The sequence below is a fragment of the Sphaeramia orbicularis genome, chromosome 12 (genome assembly GCF_902148855.1).
Source record: "Sphaeramia orbicularis chromosome 12, fSphaOr1.1, whole genome shotgun sequence".
Classification (NCBI taxonomy): Eukaryota; Metazoa; Chordata; class Actinopteri; order Kurtiformes; family Apogonidae; genus Sphaeramia; species Sphaeramia orbicularis.
In genome coordinates this window covers 16,651,236-16,672,201 of record NC_043968.1, presented here as the reverse complement: position 1 = coordinate 16,672,201, position 20,966 = coordinate 16,651,236, and the positions used below count along the sequence as shown (strand labels likewise).

General features: G+C 39.1%; 1 protein-coding gene across 2 annotated transcripts in view; it reads right to left on the bottom strand.

Annotated features, from left to right (window-relative positions):
* homer1 (homer scaffold protein 1) overlaps nucleotides 1–20,966 on the bottom strand; it is a 28,806-nt gene that overhangs the window by 3,743 nt on the left and 4,097 nt on the right. Inside the window, exons 3-10 of one of the 2 annotated variants that reach the window (XM_030150817.1) lie at nucleotides 11,067–11,223; nucleotides 8,936–9,067; nucleotides 7,664–7,756; nucleotides 7,375–7,428; nucleotides 5,882–6,024; nucleotides 1,476–1,635; nucleotides 1,277–1,387; nucleotides 1,107–1,187 (exon numbers count right to left, since the gene is read on the bottom strand). In XM_030150817.1, the coding sequence (XP_030006677.1) occupies nucleotides 1,107–1,187; nucleotides 1,277–1,387; nucleotides 1,476–1,635; nucleotides 5,882–6,024; nucleotides 7,375–7,428; nucleotides 7,664–7,756; nucleotides 8,936–9,067; nucleotides 11,067–11,223 (931 nt within the window). The remainder of the gene's footprint in view (nucleotides 1–1,106; nucleotides 1,188–1,276; nucleotides 1,388–1,475; nucleotides 1,636–5,881; nucleotides 6,025–7,374; nucleotides 7,429–7,663; nucleotides 7,757–8,935; nucleotides 9,068–11,066; nucleotides 11,224–20,966) is intronic. The other variant, XM_030150818.1, reaches the window with a different exon arrangement.

Here is a 20,966-nt window from a genome sequence, read left to right as displayed (position 1 = left end):
ATAACGTGCTGTGCTCTTTTAATCCCCCTTGGCCAAATACAGTGTAAGATTCTGTTGAAAGTTGCTGCCCTATAATTTAGATTAGATTGTATTTGAAAGTACTCAGATATTACAACTGCAGAAGGCACAAGGCCATTTGACCTTTAAAAAATAGGTCAAGTTTACCTTCAACTCTATGCCAAGATGCATCCACAGTATAAATTTGGTGCAGATATCTCAATGCATTCTTCAGATAATGTGATTATGTCGTTGAATGGACAGACAGATGGACAGACAGACAACAAAACGATTACAATACCCCTTTGGCCAGAAGTTGGCTGAGGAGTAAAATGATACAGTCCACCAGGGTTGTTTTAAAGAATGAGTATGGTTGGTGGATGGAAGTAAAGCCGACATTTGGGTTCAGCACTCACTAAGAGACAGTGAAATTGCTGCTGTGTGGAATTCCCATTCCCACAATGTGACAAAATTTCCAAAAAGGCCGTGTGACATTTCAGTTTGTTATGTAAACAAACAGACCGTGTTTATGATGGAGTCATCTTTGAAGTTGTTCACGGTGAGGGAAGTGATTCAGGTGTGTAAGCATAGAAAGACTAATGGATTAGTGATAATTAGGCTTTCACTGGGGTTTTACAACTTTGAAAAAAACAAATTTGTGAAGATAGCCAATGCATGATCCTGATCTGTCGGTGTATTACTATTGTTTATTGATGATTACGTGATGAGATGATTTTTACATTTCTTTTTTCTACACATGTACATATTCTTATGGTGCGTTTTATATTGGAAAAGTTTATCTGAGTATTTAAGTTTGCACCTTCTTAGCTGAGAACTGTCACTCTAAATTTTGTTATTTGAACACACGATGACAATAAACATTTCTTGAATCTTGAATGAGATCTCAGCCTCATCAGATGGTCTTTTATCTGGATTGTGCTACTCACCTTTTATATATTTTATTTTATATTTTCTATCTCATCTTTTATATTTCATTTCTCACTTGTGTTTTTTCTACCGGTCTTTCTCTTTGCACTTGTTGTAATGTTGCTGCTGTCAACTGTGAAACTTCCCCATGGTAGGATCAGTCTCATCTTGTCTTGTCTTACCTGTAGTTTCTGTGTGAGGGTGTCTTTTTGAGACTGAAATTCATTGGCACTCTCCACCTCAGCTTTAAGTTTCTCCAGCTCCTAGGAACAATTACAGGAAAACAGCAAACATTCAATACAGAATATGTAACTGTGCAAGAGCTCAAAGATAACATCCAAGCATCCCATACCTCCTCCTTGGCCTTTAGAGCCTGCTCCAGTTCCTCTATTGTTTGGTTGAGCTCTGTCTTCTGAGATTTGATCACTGTTGTTTGACCACTAACGCACTCCAACTCCGTCACCTGCAGAGAAACAAAACACATGTACAAGTTCTAGAAATGTGACCATCCTCACCGGTGACGACACACAGAGGATGAGACCGAGCGATACCCGTTTGTGTAGCCTCTCAGCTTCTTCCTGATAGGCCGCCAGCTGCTGTTTCCACTGTTTGACGTTGGCTGTGGACTCCAGAAGCGCTGCTGTCAGCTTGGCGTTGTTCCCCTTCAGAGCCTCCAGTTCTGCCTCCCAGTGCTTATTGATGCTGGATGAACTACAGGTAAGAGATGAAGACGGATGTTTGTTTGTGTTGTTTAAAAACCTGAAAACTGAAGGTGGCCTCAGTCCATGTTTGATTTGTGTTTACTCTGGTGTTTTTTTGTTTTATGCACATTCTGACCACTAACAAGTAAATCAGACTAGTTGCTGTTGTTGTTTTTGACACATTCAGCATAAGCCATTCCTGGTAACCAGTCATCACACGATTCTGTTGGGTTTCTGTAAATTGACTTAGAGTCTGGTTTTGACCAACTCTATATATAAAATGTCAAGAGATAACTTTTTTGTGATCTGGCGCTATATAAATAAAATTTGATTGATTGAGTGATTTAATTGGTTTTCCCCAGTAAGTCGCTTTGGAAAAAAGCGTCTGCCAAATGCGTAAACATAAACATAAACATAAACACGAGACTGTAAAAAGTTCCGTGTCTATAACTAAACTCAGACCTACTTAGTGCTATGTGAGGCTTTCCACATATGAGAAACTGCTACCTATCAGATGTCTGTTGCCCATAACCTTTAGCCTTTGGAGGGTGTTTACTGTAACATGACACCAAACAAAGCTCCTCAGATGTGCCGACAGAGACATGTGGCTGCGTGTGTTTTATACTATCTGTAGCTGCCACTCGACTGTAATAAATGACACACAAATAAACTGTACTTATTATTTCCACGTGAGTTGATTGTTTTGTGATAGTTCAGCCTCTGTGATAGTGATAAATGCCTGAAGGTCCAATCACCCAGGCTATTCTATTCTATTCTATTCTATTCTATTCTATTCTATTCTGTGGAGTGAATGAATAATGGAAAGCGCTTTGAGTGTCTCGAAAAGCACTATATAAATCCAATCCATTATTATTATTATTATCATTATTATTATTATTATTATTATTATTGAACCGAAAATGCATCTTTCCAGCTCCATGTGTTTATTGTGGTTCTCTTTAAGACTAGCTTTGTGTGGTTTATAGTTCGTGCAACTCTTGAGTTATCTTACACTGGCCTGTTAAAGACCTCAGTCTGACCTGCTGGAATGAGGATGAATACTTGTATTTTGCAGAGTCTGGACTGTCATTCTCTTTACTTTCTCTATTTGTGTTATCGCTGTGAAAGTCTATGTGAAAGAACAACCTCCTGAAAATGTCAAATTTGACAGATTCCCACCTTTTTATGTGCTGTTTTCTTTTGCAGGTCATTCTATTATCAAGTAGTCCCTCGTGTGCACATGTTCCACCAAAACAACTCTTTCACTGTTGCAGCATCCGGTGCCAAACAACCCAGATAACTTCTACCCCCATTCCAGTCTGATAGTGGACATGTCGGACTGATCTACAGCACTGGTGTTAACAAAGTGTGGAGAAAGGTCTGGATATGCCAGACTAGTGGGTGCTCGGTTCAGGCTCAGTCTGACAGGCTGTTAAATTCCGGTCTCTCAGCTCCATCACTACGTCTGAAAAGCCCACTCTGTTCTGCTCAGATAGTTTTTACACAGCGTCTGTGAGCTGCACAATGAGCCGAGTGTCAATCATAACATCGACCAATTATATCATCACAAAAGGCTGCAATTTAAAGGACCAGTGTGTGCATGGTGATGTGAAGGTACACACTTAGCAGAGGAGTGCACTGGGTAAAATATGCCAAATGAATGTTACCAGGCTGTCCAGGGTGTACCCCACCTTCACCTGTTGGTAGATGGGAGAGGGTCCAGCACCCCCACGACCCTCACAAGGATTGAACTGTTCCAAAAATACATGAACAATAGGACTTAGGAAAAGGAAGTGAATCACCATTAGGAAGACAGGCAAATATTTTAAAATATGTTTAGTAGTTATCTAGAACATTTGATGTCTTAAAAATTATAATGTAAATTATGTCTCTTATTACATGTTTAAGGGTCCCCATTTATAAGCTGAGGACTGCTTTTGGGGTGACCTATTACAAATTGTATTTTGTTAATGAATTGTTGATTTTTATAACTGTTTGTGATAATTTTGTAATAAAAATTGATTGACTGATTGATTGATTGATTGATTGATTGATTGACTGAATGAATGAATGCATGAATGAATGAATGAATGAATGAATGGCACCATTTTTATTTTTGACTAATTCAAGTTTGTATGTTTGAGTTATAAATATTAAACATTTCAGAAAGATCAATAGCCTGAACATTTTCCTTGACAATCAAAAATACTTAAACCACAAACTGTAAAATTATCCATACTACTCCCAACATGACCTTTTTAACTAACTCTTTAGACTCTGTAAACAACAACAACAACTACTACTACAACTACTACAACTAGACAGTAGCAGAAGAGCATCTTCTTTTAGTGAATCTTTGTTTGTTTGAGATGAAAACTTCCCGATCTGGTGTTGGCTTGTTGCCAAAGTAGAAAAAGATTACATGAAATGACCATTGATGAACGTTATAATGAGCCCTGGGCCACCCCCTTTGGTAATGAGAGCTGCCCTGCACCTCTACCCCTGCTGGTACCTGCTCCCCTACCAGTACTACTATCCCCTCACCTCATCTGTAGCCTCTCTTTTCTGCCCCCATGACCCTTCACTGACCTCGAAAGACCTGAAAAATGTAGGTCAGCATTGCTGTCCAAATTTGACGCATTGACCCCAGTTTGACCTTGAAATGAAGGTCAAGGTCGATGCCCAAAGAACTCACCAAGAGCTTCCTAAGTTGGATCTAAATACCAAACATGAATGAGACTGGACGATTTGGTGAAGAGCAGTCACTGCTGGACAGACAGACAGACAAACACCGCAGGCTACGACAATAAAAAAAAAATTCAGAGAAAACTGTTTTTTTCTTTTTCCACAACTTAATCCTACAGGGGGCAGCCGTGGCCTAGAAGGTGGGAGAATCATGGAGAATTATTCATTGGCTGATGTGCCCTTGAGCTAGGCACTTAACCCCTCATTTGCACCTGGGGTGCCTGACATGGCAACCCACTGCTCTTCGTCTGCAGCGTGTGGCATGTTCCTGCACATTCTAGTGATGGGTTAAATGCAAAGGGTGTGTTACATGTCCCTATGGAAACTATACACAGACAAATAAAGATTCGTCATTATGAAAATTTGACTATTTTTGTTTTAATCGCACATCTTCTATGACAGAAACTGCCCATTTTAATAAACAATATCACCAACTGTTGACTCATTTTCATAGAGTGAACTGCTTAGCCTAAATCAATGCGCTCTACTAAGTTACTCCTTTTACCTCCTACTCATACTTTTGAAGTTTTTGTGCTGACCTCTACAATAGTCAATAATTTATTAACACCCCCTAAAGCTCAGCTGACGCCTTAGAGAGTGTGATCAGTCCATGTGAAGCACTAAACCATCTCCACTCATTTAGTAGTTGTATAATTAATGGGAAGCATGCATAGTGTTTTAATGTAATGCTTTAATGCTGTTCAGGAGCCTAGGGAGCAGATTAATAATGAATGAATGAATCGACATAACCAACGTGTGCTTGCTGCGGTGCTCTGTGCTCTACTGTGCCACTTCCGTTATAAATCAGCGCTCCCCAGAGTCGCAAACAGACAAGTAACACTCATTTACACAGTGAGAAGTGACAAATCCATGATCACAATGTGTTGTCGATTAAAGATTTATTCAAAAAAGGGAAGACTGACTGATATTATTCATGTCTTTGGAAAACACAACCCTAAACCAAGACTGAGACCAGAATTTACCTCCTTGTCCTGGTTTAACTCATAAATGTATATGAGACTCAGCATTAGTCACTGGATCCTACTGCACCTCTTAACACATACAAAGAAATGAGGAAACTGGGTCTATTCTGGATGAAAAGGACCAAAACACTTGCATTTTTCAGCTGATTTCGATGAGTCACTTCAATATTCAATATTCCACACAAAGTAAAATACATCGCACATCATCTTTTAACCTCAGAAACTTCAAGTGTAATAAATAATGTTGGAAAAAACACAGGATCAAAAATTCTCTTGGCATTGATGACTGAATAAATATGCATGTTGGTCCAGTAGGCGAGGACCTTAGGCTAATCTATTATGTCCATATCATTTGTTTTCAGATTACTTTAGCATAGGAAGAAAAAAAGGCTTCATATCTTCAATACCAGAAACCATTTCTTTGTCCTCACATATTTTAGCAAAATTTAACAATTTTGTGGAAATATCACTGCTCTAGGAGTTATCTGATATCTCAGCTTTCTGACCTTTGACCTTTCAGTGGCTCACCTTTGGGAGAAGGGCAGTGCATTATGGGATGGCTCTGCTCTAGGTTCTGGGGGTTGAGGTGTGTCCGGTGTGACTCTCTCGTCATCTGTACCGTTGATACTCTCTGAGGTCAAAGGTGACTGTAGGTCACCTGTCGCTGACTCCTGAGTGTGACACATTGATGATACACATGCATGAACAGACATATGATTAATAAAGTACATTTCAGATATGCTTATCTACCAAACACCACATGGTTAGGGTTAGGGGTTTGAAAGTATGTTTTTGATATTATGGGAACAATCAAATTTGAGTTCAGTGTTACATTTGTCATCATTCCATTACAAATTTGCACGGACAAATGAAGACTACAGTTGGAAATTAACTTTCTGACTCATTGGTCAAGGAGTGTAAACATCCACCTGGTGAGCAAATACATTTATCAATGAAATGCCTACATATAGGGTGTGACTGACAATCATTTAACAAAAGCTGCGGCAAAACAACTTGAAAATGCTCAGAGGTATGTGAGGCCCTCCTGTCTATGTACCTACGTAGAACTGAACTAGACAGTATTATGATTTTAGCATCTACATATTAAAATACTGTGAAAGAACAAAAAAGTAATGACAGATTTAAACTTGTGTAAGTAAACTGAAGGAAATACAAAATTAAATGTACTGTTTTCAAAACCTCTGTAGACATTCTTGTTAAGATTTCTAAGTCTACATAGTGCACTTGAATGCACCATGTCTCAGATGATGCCTCTTGAGTCATATTTTATGAAATGCACCTAAATGCACCGTGTTCTTATGTGTCTGTATCAAACTCCAGCACATATAGAAGTACTACATGGGTAAATGACACTAAAGTTAGTTAAAACTCTTAGCTGAGTGTTTTATTACATGACTATTTTGGCACAAACATTTACCCTGCTCTTGGTATTAATGTCAGACAACTCATATTGTTATGTATTTTATTCAAACAGGTCAGTTCACAATCCTAATTTGGGAAAAGGCAGGTCTAAAGGTGAAGTGTGTAGAAACCTGCAGAGGTCACATTTCTCTTTACTATGTAGCCCACTGCACACCCAGTTCAGATGAATGAATTCAGTGTTATGGGTCGGCTGTGTTTTTGTCTGTTCGTTACAGGTTGTCACTGGTGACTGGCTGATACCGAGACTTTGTTTGAGAACATGAAAGGAGAAATGTGGGGTCGTCTGAGGGAGGACTGCGGGAATTTCACAGAGACTGAGTTTATCCAGCAGTTAATGACACATCAGGAAGATAGATGAGGTTGTTAAAGACAAAATAAACGTACTATACCCAACAATAACACATGTGACAAAGATTTACTGATATGCAAAGGTATGATAAATGCAATTCTGCAGTAAACAGATACCTAAAAGGACTGACGTTTGAGTCACAAACTCAGGATAAAACTGGGAAAATAGGGTCAGTGTCACAAAAATGATTCTCTCTGGGGGTTTTTTTTGTTTTGTTTTGTTTTTTTACCTTCTTTTTACCGGGTTTGTTGACTGACAACACATTCCTTTTAACTGCAACACCCTGAGGAGGAATTTTTAGGGAGAGCAAAGGCCACATGGTGTTAGCTGAGCGGCCATAACAACAGGATGTGACATTAAACAGGACAAACAGGAGCAGTCAGTCATGATTATGTCCGTATCACATGTATTTGTAATGTGCACTAATGTCTTATCTAATTTGTCTGTTTGTAAAGTGGAAAGACTGACTTTAAAGAAACAGTAGTTGAACAAGTCCACATGTAGACAGGTGATGTTACCTGAGAGGGAGTGCTGGTGAGCTCCATCTTCTCCTGAGACTTCTCCTTGGCTAACCGTGCTGCCTCCTTAAACTCTGAAAACTTATCTGCAAACTAAAGTAACAAAAATAAGTACAACAGCCAGAGTAGAAACTAATTCACCTGTGAATTTATAGTAACAACAGTTATGCTAAGTACAATAGCATTACACTTGGTATAGCTTTAACATCTGCTCCATCACAGAGGCAAGTACTTCACTACATTCATTTTGCAATTTTAGTTCCTTTTCAGATTATGTTCTTTTCATCAAGTTGAGATGTCCACTGACAACCTTGTGTTTGTTAAAATTAGTAAAATTAGTTCAACAATGAGCAACAATAGTAAAATTCAACATGCACATGAGCAGGGAACACATCTTATATAATAAATAAATAAAACACTGACATTTTACTACACAATGAATACTTTTACTTTCCCTACTTTTACTACATTTCTCTAATAATACTTTTACTTGGGTAAGTTTTTCCACTGCAGAACCTTTACCTCAGTAGAGTATTTTTCACAGTGTGGCATTAGTACTTTTACTTAAAGTGTTCCTGTACTGGTCATACTTACGACATTAATTGTGCTTTGTGTATTAATTATTAGCAAGATGCGCAAATTCAGTTAAAAAAAAAAAAAAAAAAATCACCATAAATGCACCAAACTGGACCTTTTTATTAATATTACGTGAATGCGTGCGTGGGGGCAGAACCTAAGGGGTGCAGCCACTGCTAACCAGAAGTGACATACCCGCGTTGATTCTGGGTGATGAAGGGGAGTAAACAAGCAGCAGTCAGTGAGACAAGGGAAAAAGCACATATTCACGCTTGTTGTTTGCACAGCTGTAAGCATTGTACTCCACCATTGTCCTACAGATGTGACCCAGCACTGGCTGATCATGTGTCATCTTAGACTGGTGTCTGCTGCACAGGGTCAGTGACCAGTCCATCACAGCCCAGGCAATCAGACAAATCAATGAGTCTACATCACTGCCGGTGCTGGAACAGCCCGTGAAGGAGGGAACATGTCACTGACCATGTCTGACTGACAGAGCTGTGACTTAGTACTCACATTTGACAACGGGTTATGATGTAAGTTACCTGACAGAACCACTAGTATGATACGTGATCTTTTGAAATAGCTAGCAATGAAAATTCATTACAGGTACCCTTTAAAGTAAAGGATGTCAGTACTTCTTCCACCAGTGAGTAGCACATCTGAACAGATTCAGTGTGTTTAGCCTGTGCTCACCTTGACCAGGTGGTTCTCAGATGAGAAGCCCAGACCGTACACCGTGTTGGCCCGGCTGTCTGCCCACTGGCCAAACTTCTGTGACGTCTTAGTGAACGTCATGTTGGGGGTGATGGTGCTGTTTATAATGGCCTGTGGGGAACAAAACACACAAAGAACACATAACATTTAACAAAAAGACCTGAATATTGTAACTATAAACAACACTGTTAAAGTCTATTGAACTGACAGAGCAGTGACAGTAGTGTATGTGTGTGGGTGTGTTTAATAAACTGGAAGCAGACAATGAGGACTCCTAAAGCGAGTCCCGCCGACTGTCAGGTTATTGATCATCATGGGGCTGGGACACCAGTGATGACAGGTGATTTGTGAAGTTTCATGGTGAGTTTACTGTAGATCTGGGAAACTGCAAGATAATCTCATCCCATCTCATCACTCTCTGATATTTTGGTCAAAGGACCCATGGTGTTAGTTTTCCTCACCATGGGAGATCAGCAGAGTGACTCACTACTCCCTCTAGTGGTCACATAAATCCCCTGGCCGATTGTTATGCATAAATTCAGTTCATATCTCTATAATCTAATACACTGGCATCTTTAATAATAATGTCAGAAGTCTTTATTCTAAATGTTCAAATGATGTGAGAATACATCTACTGATGCCTCTGGACACATCTTCAGTGATGTTCCTGGAATCACTGGGTGTTTCGGGTCTTTCAACATCATACACCCTCATCCAGGTGACCCAGCCAGGGCTGATCAGACCCCGGCTTGTGTCCAGATGGCAACTAGCTACCATGGCTCCATGGTTTTCCTTTCTTGAGCCACAGCCATCTTGAGGCTCTCTCTGCCGCTTCGGTGGCATTGCGAATGGCTCTCCTCCTACTCTCTCCCTCGATGCCCAGGTTACTGAAGGCTCTGGCCAAGGATTGAGCCGCAAAACTCCTGCATCCCACCTCCACTGGGAAGCACCTTGCCTTCCAACCAGCCTGCTGACAGTCGCTGATCAGTCCTGTGTACTTCGAGAGCTTCCTCTCAAAGGCTTCTTCTATCCGATCTTCCCACGGGACTGTCAGCTCCAGCAGCACGGCTTGCTTAGTGGCCTCTGACAGTAGGACGATGTCTGGGCGTAGGGTGGTGGCAGCTATATGTCTGGGGAACTTCAGCTGCCGCTCGAGGTCCACCAGCAGCTGCCAGTCTCTTGCGGTGGTCAGGATGCTAGCTGATGGTCTTCTAGCTGGGACTGCCTGCTCCCCAGCTCTGACAAAGGCGATAGTTTTCTTGGCGGGATGGGACCGTTTTGCCCACTCAATTCCAGTGCTGATGGCTTCAGCGATGGCTTTCAGGACTTGATAGTTAAGGTCACTTTTAAAAACACTTGAAGTGGTAGTAAAAAGTAGAAATACTACATATTATCACTTTAATGGCTGATTTCTAGGTTTATTATTTGGCTTTGTCACACTTTGTGCACATTATACAATCTGTTTCCACCTGAAATGAAACGTGATATATGAATAAATCTTTATAAAAATAAAGCCTCGCTAGTCATCAGCAAATTTGCTCACTGCTTATTGCAAAGTGTCAACAGTGTTTGTAAAAATAAAAGAAAAAATGTCAAAAGTGTCCATACTTCTGGAAAAACAAGATAAGAAGCACAACAGTGAGTGTCATCTGTCTGTGTTCCCTCTTTGTCTGTTCAAAGGACACATTGTTGTCTGGAGGATAATGTCCTCCAGTACCAGCTCACCCCAGCCTCTGCTATTTCCAGCAGAACACAGCTACTTGGTGGTTGAACAACAGCAGTAGTTACCCAGAGGATCTTACATAACTATGCTAACTCCACCCCTGCACCTCTCTCCAGACTAAAATAATCACTGCCACATAGATATGACAGGCCAGGCCGCCTCCTGCTCTGCTCCGCCTAACAAAGACTAGACTGAGATGCTGTGTTGACACAGAGGTGGGAAATACAGACACACATCTCAATGTCTGAGGTCATTTTAAGGTAAAACGTTGAATCAGAGTGAGACAGTTGTTACTTTTACATATTTAAAACTCTTAGAATTGAAGTTACTTTTAGTAGCACAGTAAGTCACTTATCTGATGCTCCATTTAACTATACTCTCACCCACCTTAGATCCATCCAGGCTGATGATGCGATATACATTCCTCGTACTGTCAAAGAAGTAGGAGACTGTGACAGCGTGTTTACTCGTGGGAACCCAGTTCTTCTTGGTGCTGGGGTCAATTTGAAAGACGTGGGCCCGGGTACTGAAGATGGGCTGCTCTCTGTGGGCAGACAGAGTGGAGACTTCTTTATTATACAGGTTTCTATCTTTGATTAAATAATAATGACACTGATAATAATCTTTATTTCTATAAGCACTTTTAAAAACAGCAGTTTACAAAGTGCTTTAACAGTAAATAGGACAATCTGAACAGAAAGTGTGTAACCAGTTCACCAAACAGTAGTGAACAAACTTACAAAGAAGAATTTTACAGGCAAACACAGAATGAGGCTAAGCACTTTGAATAATTAAATGGAAACAAAAACATAAATCAGTAGGATCAACACATATCTCAATCCCAATCCTAATCCCAATAAAAGTGCAATAAAAGAAAAATTAACCACATCACATCATAAAAATAGTGAAAGTATAAAACTGCTACCATGGATCTGCTACTTATTTTGATGTTCAAACATTTTGCCAATAAACTCCTATATAATATTGACAAATGCTGAATATATAAGGAATTATAAAATATTTTCTTCTGAGTTACTTTTAATAGATTAAATGTTGACACATGAGTGACCCTTTAGTTCTGACGTGTCCACTATCCAACAAACAGGAACAAAAGCTAGCTATAAATTCTGTCAGCTAAATGTAATGTAATATAATTACTTTCAGGTGCAATGCAGTATGATGTGTAGGAATAATACTAAATAATGTATTGATGTACGTACTAATGTATTAATTGATTAATTATTAAACATGGTAATCAGATATGTCTTCTATCCTTGGATCTTAATCTGTTCATGCAGTTATAGCCAAAATGTGACTTTTTAGTTACCAACATCACAAAGGTCACAAAGAACTTCCCAAAAAGGCATTAATGAGATTTTACATTCACAACAACGGACAGACATGAGGTCATCACAACCTTGACCTTTAACCTTTGGCCACCAAAATCTGATGATTTCATTTTCAGCAGGATTCTACAGGAATGTTGTTTTGTGACACTCTATCAATTCATTTAGATAACAAGAACCAAAGAACAGATCTGAACATCTCTGATATCAGTGGTTTCGATGCTGGTTAGTCAATGAACTTTTGAGAGCCATTTACATATTTATGAAATGATGATGCAGTACAGCACAACACTCTTTAGTGTCATTTTTCAGTTCTTGGCAGATTAACACTCTCAAAGCAGCTTCACACAATAACTACTGAACCCTGGCATTTTTCAGTCAAAGTCATTCTCCAATAAGCTGTAACTTGAAATCATCTGTTAACATATAAATAATAGGCCTAAATAAAATACAATTTTTCAAAAAATAAAAGGATGAAGAGAGGCAGTTTCATCCAGGATGGTGATGTCAGTGTTTGAAGAAGGAAATACAGCTGTATTGTTTTATGCTGTTCTGTTCTGTTCCCAATGGTCTGTTATAACTTGTGCTCTTTTTCAGTAACTTAGTGGCTAACCTCTTCCTTTTATGGACTGAATATATTAGTCATGTAAAACTGGGGTAGAACAATATAAGCTCACCTTCTTCCTACTCCAATTCAGACATAAAGCGTTGATGAGGAGCCACAATGTGTACATTGTGTGATTTTTTTTTTCGTTTTCTTTTCTTGGTTGGCTTGTTGCCTTCAATATTCAGGAGTGTTCTGTTTAAATTTGTGGTTTGTCTTTGCCTTCTGTTCACCTTTCTATTTTATCCCTACTTATATTCAAAACAAAGTTTATCATTATTAAATAACTACAAATGCATTAAAGCTATGTCGAGGTGCTGCTGTACTTTGCTGCAGTAACTGGGTCAGTGCCATACAAGTATCAAAGTTCAATATCCAGCTGCCGTTCTATGACAAAATAAGCTCTTTTTTGGTCACAGGGTCAAGGACGCCAGCTTCAGTCAACAGTCATCACGAAGAGCAGACAGGTTGGCAAAAGCAAGTGTTCACTGACTGAGACCGACACCAAAAGACAACACAAAGACTCACACGATCATGTATTATTAGTGTCACATTTAATATCTAACCCTGTCCTGCTGAGGACAAGAAGTGGAAGTAGCAGAACGTGAGGAATCAGAGGAAGGTGAAAGACAAAGTTTCCCAAATCCCAACACATCCATAATTCAGTCTTCTGCTGTGTTGCTGCACTAACAGTGACTGGACTAGACGAAATGGAAAAAAAGAAACAACCACCATGCATTCCAACTAAAAATGTTTGCAACACAGAGGCACAAAATAATGTCCATTTTACTATTTTATGCTCCTTTAAAAAAGCTTACGAAAAAAAAAGCATAAAAGGCATATCTACTGCAAAATCAACAAATGGGAAAATGTTAAAATCAGCTTCATAACAAATAAACCCTCATACTATTATCACTTGTATCATTTGGAGTTAATGAACCTTTGCAGTCGGAGGGTGATGAGAGCCAAATGATTTATGTGCAAAATTAAGCAATATGAAAGCTGGACTAAATACAGCCGTACAAGCAGGCATAAAGCAAGGATTTATGCCTAAATGTTATTCTACTAGATAGAGTTGTAGCGTTTGGAAAAAGTAACTATGAAATGGAATAAAGGAAGCTTTCTGCAGGACCAGCAGAGGAATGAGGCAGGCAAAGATGGGGGCGTCTTTCTCGAAAGTTACGGCCTCATGTGCGGGTGGTGAAAAAAAAAAAAAAAATCCAAATCAGGCAGAAATTATGCATTTTTAAAAGCAGCAAAGGAAAGAGCAGATATGCTAATTTACTTGATGAACAATGCCGCAGATCCTACACAGTGGTTTCTATTTGAGCGAACAGTTGAACAGTTTGAGACACGATGACAAACGGCCCCAAGCCTGAGTGGGACGGAGGCGAAGATGGAGGGGCTGTCTCACATCACAGCCCCAGCGTGGTTGTGGTGGTGGTGGGGGTTCAATAACTCTCACCATTACCAAGTGACTTAAAAAAAACTTAAAAACCAACAAAAAAAACAAGAATTTGACCCAAGAGAAACTAACAGACTGATTAGAGCCAATAACTTCATATGAATGACATTTTTGTCTTGGTGCATCACTTACGACATTTTTGTTTCGTCTCTCATGTTTTTTAAGTCATTTTCATCTTGTGTCTTTTACTACATTTTAGGATTTACATCTCACACGCCATTTGTGTCTTTTTTATGACGTTTTCATTTTAAAGCATATTCTAGATCTTCATCCTGCTGCATGTTTTGCATCATTTCCATCTTGTTGCATCTTCTAAGACATTTTTGTCTGGTTGAGTCTTTGCACCATTTTCACATCATGGTGTCGTGTTGCTTTTGTCTTGCATCTTTTACATTATTTGTGTTCAGTGTTTTATTTTTTACACAATATTTTTTATTTTGCTGCACATTACTTTTCATCTTGCTGTATCTTTTGAGTTTTTGTCTTGTCATGTCTTCTACAACCTATTGTCTTTCGCACCATTTCATCTCATTCATTCTGTGGCAAAATTTTGTTCCATTAAAAAAATTTTTTTTTGCATTATTTAAGGCTTCTCACATGTTTTGCAAAATATCAGTCTTGTGTTTTTTCAGTCATTTTTTGTATAATTTTTTGTTTTGTGTCTTTTAAGTAACTTTTGTCTTTTTCTGTCTTGTTATACCCCATGGCAGAGGGCGCGAGCACAGGATGGGGAGGGAACAAAAAAATCACAGACTCAGTGGCTATTGGTACAAAGGAGATGCAGCAGATCCCCCCCCCCCATGTTGAAATGCACATGGTTGGTTATTATCGTGTTTCTCAACGGGGGTGGTATTCCTGCTTAAAGACCCCATGTAAGGTCCAATGTATTACAGAGGCACATACTCCACCCCCAGGTTTACGGATTGAGGTCCGTCATGTAATAGAGGCATAACCGCCCCGCAAATGTGTTTTTAGGGGGTGGCACGTGTGAAATGATGAGGTGAGGGGGGTTTTATCTACATAGCTATATAACTCACCATGTCCTCCATAGGTTCACTGCCACCACCCCCCACCACCCCTCCAATTTTTTCGGGTATGGGGGGGTTGGCAGGAGGCTCATGATGCCACTAGTGGGCCTTTATTCAACAAAGATTAAGAAACACTGTCCTATGGTGTTTTTGTCTTCTTGCCTCTTTTCCATTCTTGTGTCATTTTTCTCAAAAAATCTTTGGAATTGTTAATTTGGTCAATTATGTCTTCTCCTTAATAATAACAATTGGTGTTGCATTATGTATCACTGGACAGCCTGATTAGTCACCTTTATAATGAGGTCCGGTTTGTAGAGATTCTTGCATTCGTGGAATGAGCAACACAGTGAAACGTGTGGGTATTGTGCTTTCCAACCGTAATAAGGAAAAAAACAACACATATTGGCCATTTTTACACTTTCTTCATTTTACACTGTCAGGGACCTCAACAGCGTGTGAAAGATCCACATGCAGCCAAACACAACTTGGCACATCCTCCTCATGCTGGCCACCAGACTGGTCATATTTTGCAGTGGGACGGCATCCCATTCGTCAACCAGGAGTTGTTGAAGGTCAACCAGCATGGTTGTGTTGCTCGCCCAACCTGATCCTGCAAGTGTTCCGGTGGGTTGTGGTCTGGAGTTAGGTCCCAGATTCTGGAGATACTGGATCGCTACTGGTTCCAGAATCTCATCCCAATATCTCACTGCACTTAGATTGTGTTCAATGACAAGTTCTGTTTTCTCTGTGAGAAAGATACCAGCCTAACCTCGAACCCTAACACTAATTCCACACAGGGAGAGTCATTGAGATAGAGTCTCATACCGAACCATAACAGGAGAATATTGCAGGGAATTTTGGCACATTTTTTGAGGCATTACCCACATTTTGGCTGTGTTGCTCATTCCACGCATACAACATCCTTACAAGTCATACCTCATTGTAAAGGTCACTAACCAGGGTTTCCAACAATTTAGAATACAACACCAACTGGTATTATTAAAGGTTAATAATTTACCAAAATAACTTCTTAAATTTTACTTTTAAATTTGCTTTTCAAAAAAAAAATAAAAAAAAATCAACATTTAACCTGGAATGAAATAATACCTTCACATTTGTCATGATAATTATTGATTAACCGATTTGAAAATGTTTATCACTGACAACATTTCAACCATATCTCTCCATACCTCTAGGCTCCAATCACTGTGGCAGGTTCTTGTCTGCATTTGTTTAACATGTTCATCCACAGGCAGCGTTTGGCTTCTGATCCAGCCTGTCACTCATTTCACCCCTGTGGCACCTGTCACGGCATGCAGCTCAAAGTGACGTGCCCTGATCATTCGGCTAGAAAACAGCAGAATGCTACGTTTTAGGGCCTTGTGTTTGTGGGTGAGCTCTGGCCTATCCAGCAGAGGGTACTGTGACGCACAAGCGCTGCAGAGAGGTTATGATGCCAACGGTGACCTGGAGGCACCTGTGCCAACATACAGAGATCAGCAGGCAGTGGACCGCTTCCAAATGTTGCTATGGCTAAAAAGCTTGGTATTGGATTAAAGGCAAAGCTATAACTGTCTACTACTGGCTAGTCTCCACTGTTATACCAATAAATCCACTTAAAACAAACAGCAGACATTTGCTTTAAATGTACATCTCTTTGAAACATTTTCATTTGTTGTTTTCTTTCAGAATATCTCAGTCATCCCTAGAAAACCTTAGAAAAAAGGCAGACAATAACAGTATTTAAAACATGAAGTACTATTTTCAGAGATTTCAGGATAAATATATCATTTCATATATGTTGTCACCTTAAACACAAAAATATAGGAGGATATGCTGCATCTTTTTTATGTGAAAGTTGCTTGTAGTCTTAATTTATTTAGGACCATTGTGAGATTTGAATAATATTACAATTCTGACAAAAAAATACATATTGTACACAAATAGTCTTTGTATACAATTTAATATCTTTAAGAAAGCCAGCATTTGTTTGTTTCAATAAACCAATTTTCCCAGTCAGCAAAAATAGACAGGAATGATAATAAATACACTTGGAAGCTAAATTTAAGCTATGGGTTTTTCCTACCATTATAAGGCTTAGGTGCAGCAGTCAGGACATTTTAGCATCACCTAAGCCAAAACCATGAAAAATCAATGTGAGAGTAAAGTGAAGGACTTCTCCCAGATCAAAAGATTTCAATTAATAAAAGATTTGTTTTTACAACTTAAGAATCTTTTCCCAAAATCTTTTCCAGATTTCCACACAGATGTGTAAATATAAGTGGTCCACAATGATGTCAATATTAGACTTTTTTTTTTTTTCTTGCAAGAAGACCTAAAAGGGATACATCAACTGGCAGCCTGACATTTTGGGAAATGTTTCCTCCTTTCTTTATCACAAATCACATGAAAATATGAAAAATGAGACCACTCCTGTGCCTGTGTAAAGGCATAATAAGAATATTTCAGAGCAGAAAAAGGCTGGCAGACAAACAGCCAATGTCATTTCCACCTCTTGCAAAAAAAAAAAAAAATTATGAAATTAAAAACCTTCTGTATAGTGCATGTCTGAAATGAAATATCTCTGATTTTGTTATAAACTAGATGACTGTTGAGCTGACCATCTAAATCAAAATAATCAATACATAAATGTGAAGCAGAATATTAAACTCATCATAAAATATACAGTAGATAGACGTATTTTTATATTCCTGACAATTATTTTCCCTCCAAATCAGTACTTCCTGTTTAAGTCAATTAGAGTCTGAAAATGGCACTTTGAATTAGTCAGTAGCATATACAGAGAACTCAGGCCAAATAATGACCGCACAGATAGAAAACAGACAGAAGAGCAAAAAGTAACAAATCAGCACATTGATAAATTACAGCACATTCAGGCTAAGTGTCATAACAAATACTTCCTCTAAATATATGTTACTTGTTCATTCATTCAGTTGTTAGCTCGGACAGAGTTTCAGGTTTCTCTCCACTCCCTGAATATATGCCAACATAACATGTATTAATGTAAAAAGTCTTATATTTGTGGGCCTTCTTTTTGATAATTCTTCATGCTGACTTTGTTCTGTGTCATGTTCTGTGTCAGTGTGGAGTATGATTTTACTGCAGTAGCTTTAACAATGGAAAAAAATAAACACACTCCCAACATCATAACTTGACAGCTAGATAGCAAGCAGAAAGTAACATCTGTAGATATTATGATTTTCATGTACAGATAAATCCTGGTTAATTTAGGTTTTAAATGCAAAGTGGGTATCCAAAACATACCATGAAATCACTACCATTGAGTCATGAGACCATGTGTTTAACACTCTGGTCACTTTGGGCTGTCACATAAATAACATAACATCCCTAAAAGGGCTGGCAGCTGCAGCAGCCACTAAAGAAAGACATAAAATCTACAGTATACATATGTCAAGCAAAGAAGCATCAGCTCAGCAAGTAAAACAGGTTCTTTATCTCAACATTGGACTTATTTAATGAAGATTTGGTCCTGGCATGTCTATCTGCCAGTCTTGAAGGAGAGCAGATTTGATTACTTGGCTGAGAGCGGATTCTTCCCAGCGTCCCAGGTTTCCTTTGGGACTCAGTAATTGTTCCCCTCTTTGGGAACTCTTGTCATGTCGAAGTGTGTTAATTAAGTTAGCAGAGTAGAGGCTTGGCAGAGGTTATTTAAAGATAGACAGAGTTAATCACAGACATGGTAATGTGTGTTCAACGATTCACACCAACTTGTGCAGGCTAAGGTCGAGGCTATAAATGCATGTTGTGCAGGACTGTACATTGCTGAGTAAATGAATAACTAAGCAATGAAGGGCGTTGGTTGATGTGAAGGGTTTGCATCAGTGATCACATCCTTAAGATATGTGGCTTCCTCTGCTATGATGTGCTTACATCATCTCCTCCCTGGTATCCATCAGAACCAGGTCCAACAGCAGTGTCTGAGATAGAAGCGGTTTCAGTTGTGAAACTTCATTTGATTCAGACATTGGACCGGTTTACACCACAAAGTTATTTATAGAAAACATACTCTCCCTGCTTTGTTTCATGATTCTGAATGTCAAAGACGATGTCTTTGCTAAATTTTAGCAGATCATCATACTTTATATTTTTTATGCTTTAGGGTGTCATTAGCCTGGCAGCACACCCTAGATGAAAATCTGCCCTGGTGGTGTGTGTCTCAATGAGAGTGTGCAGTGATTGTTAGCCCATAATCCCTTTCACAATGAAATGTACTGTGGCATTCATGTCTCAATGACAAGTGCTTTGACAGAGGAATCTGACCACAGATGTTATCAAATCAGCAGTTCTCCACTTACAACCAGCAGATACTAAACAGAAGACACGTAGGCAGACGGCCGTGGTTAGACAGCAGCTAATACAGACATGTGTATTATCTGTGAATAAATGGTTACGTTAAAGCAATCTTGTTTCAGCATTTAAACACATTCCTTGTGTCTTTATTTATTAGTGTACATCACTGATCCTGCTTTTGTTGTTTTCTGGCCTTTCAATTCATTTACTTCATGGTTTCCTTTTAAACCAGTGATGCTTTTTGTGCTTTTCTATAAAGCACTTGAGATTAGAGGTCAACCAAATATGGGTTTTTCTAAGGCCAAATGCTGAAAATTTGGCCAGCTCATGGCAGATTTTTTTTTTTTTTTTTTTTTTAAAGCAGATTGACTGTAAAATACAACTGAAACACACAGATAATTAAGATTTTTTATGCAGCAATGTAAATGAAATTATTATTACAGATATACATAGTACTCTTTCAACATGTGTTGAACTTCAAGTGCTGCCCACACAGGTACCTGACCAAATATCTTATGAAATTTTTACTACTGTTCAAATATCAGCTTTCAAAAAATAAAAAAAATTACGGACGATATTGAAAAAAAAAAAAAAAATCAATAAATCGTCCCGGTCTACCTCTACTTGAGATGCTCTACTTTTAGAAAATCATTGCAAAACTACTTTTCAAACAAACTATCACTATCTACTAGGGCTGCACGATTAATCGATTTTAAATCGAAATCGGATTTTTTAGTTAGGACAATTTTTAAAAAAGGGAAATCGTAAAATCGATTTCATCTCTCTCATGCCTCCGGGCCGCGCGCCTCCGCGGGCTCCCGTAGGCTCTTCCTGTGACAGCAGTCTGTCACAGAAGTCTGTGTAATGACCGGACGTTAAATCTGTTCATGAACCCGCAGTACTTATACCAATATAAGCCGTGGCTTCACGCACGGATCCCGCAATTGAAATATAACTGCAAGCGGATCACTCATCTTCCGTTGTCCCGGATCCGTACCGTACTGTCTTCTTCCGAACCGGGTCCGGGTCTCGGGGTCATCAGCCTCAGCAGAGGAGCCCACACAGCCCTGTGCCCACACACATGCACCAGCTCCAGGGATAGAATCCCTCCAGTGTGTCCTGGGTCGGTCTGTTCCACTCACGGATCCCCCAGTTTAAATAGAACCGCATGGGGATCACTCATATTAACCTGGTCCACGCACACACGCACGACTGATGCCTGTCACTGACTGACACTGGTATTACTGCTGTGGGCCAGATACCCAGAAAAGAAAGAGAAAAAAAAAAAAATTTTTAAATAATTAATTTAGTCCTCTTACTTGCTAATTTTTTCATTCACAAATGTAAGTTCTGTAACACAAAACCAAATATTATTTATGTTTTGTAAGATGTTGAAATTTATTTAAAGCTGTTAGATAAATGTGGAAACAAAAAGGTTGTAACAACTATCAGTATTTGCTCTGATTTGGACATTTTCTTATAGTGTATTCCCCCTGACAAACTTATGTTATT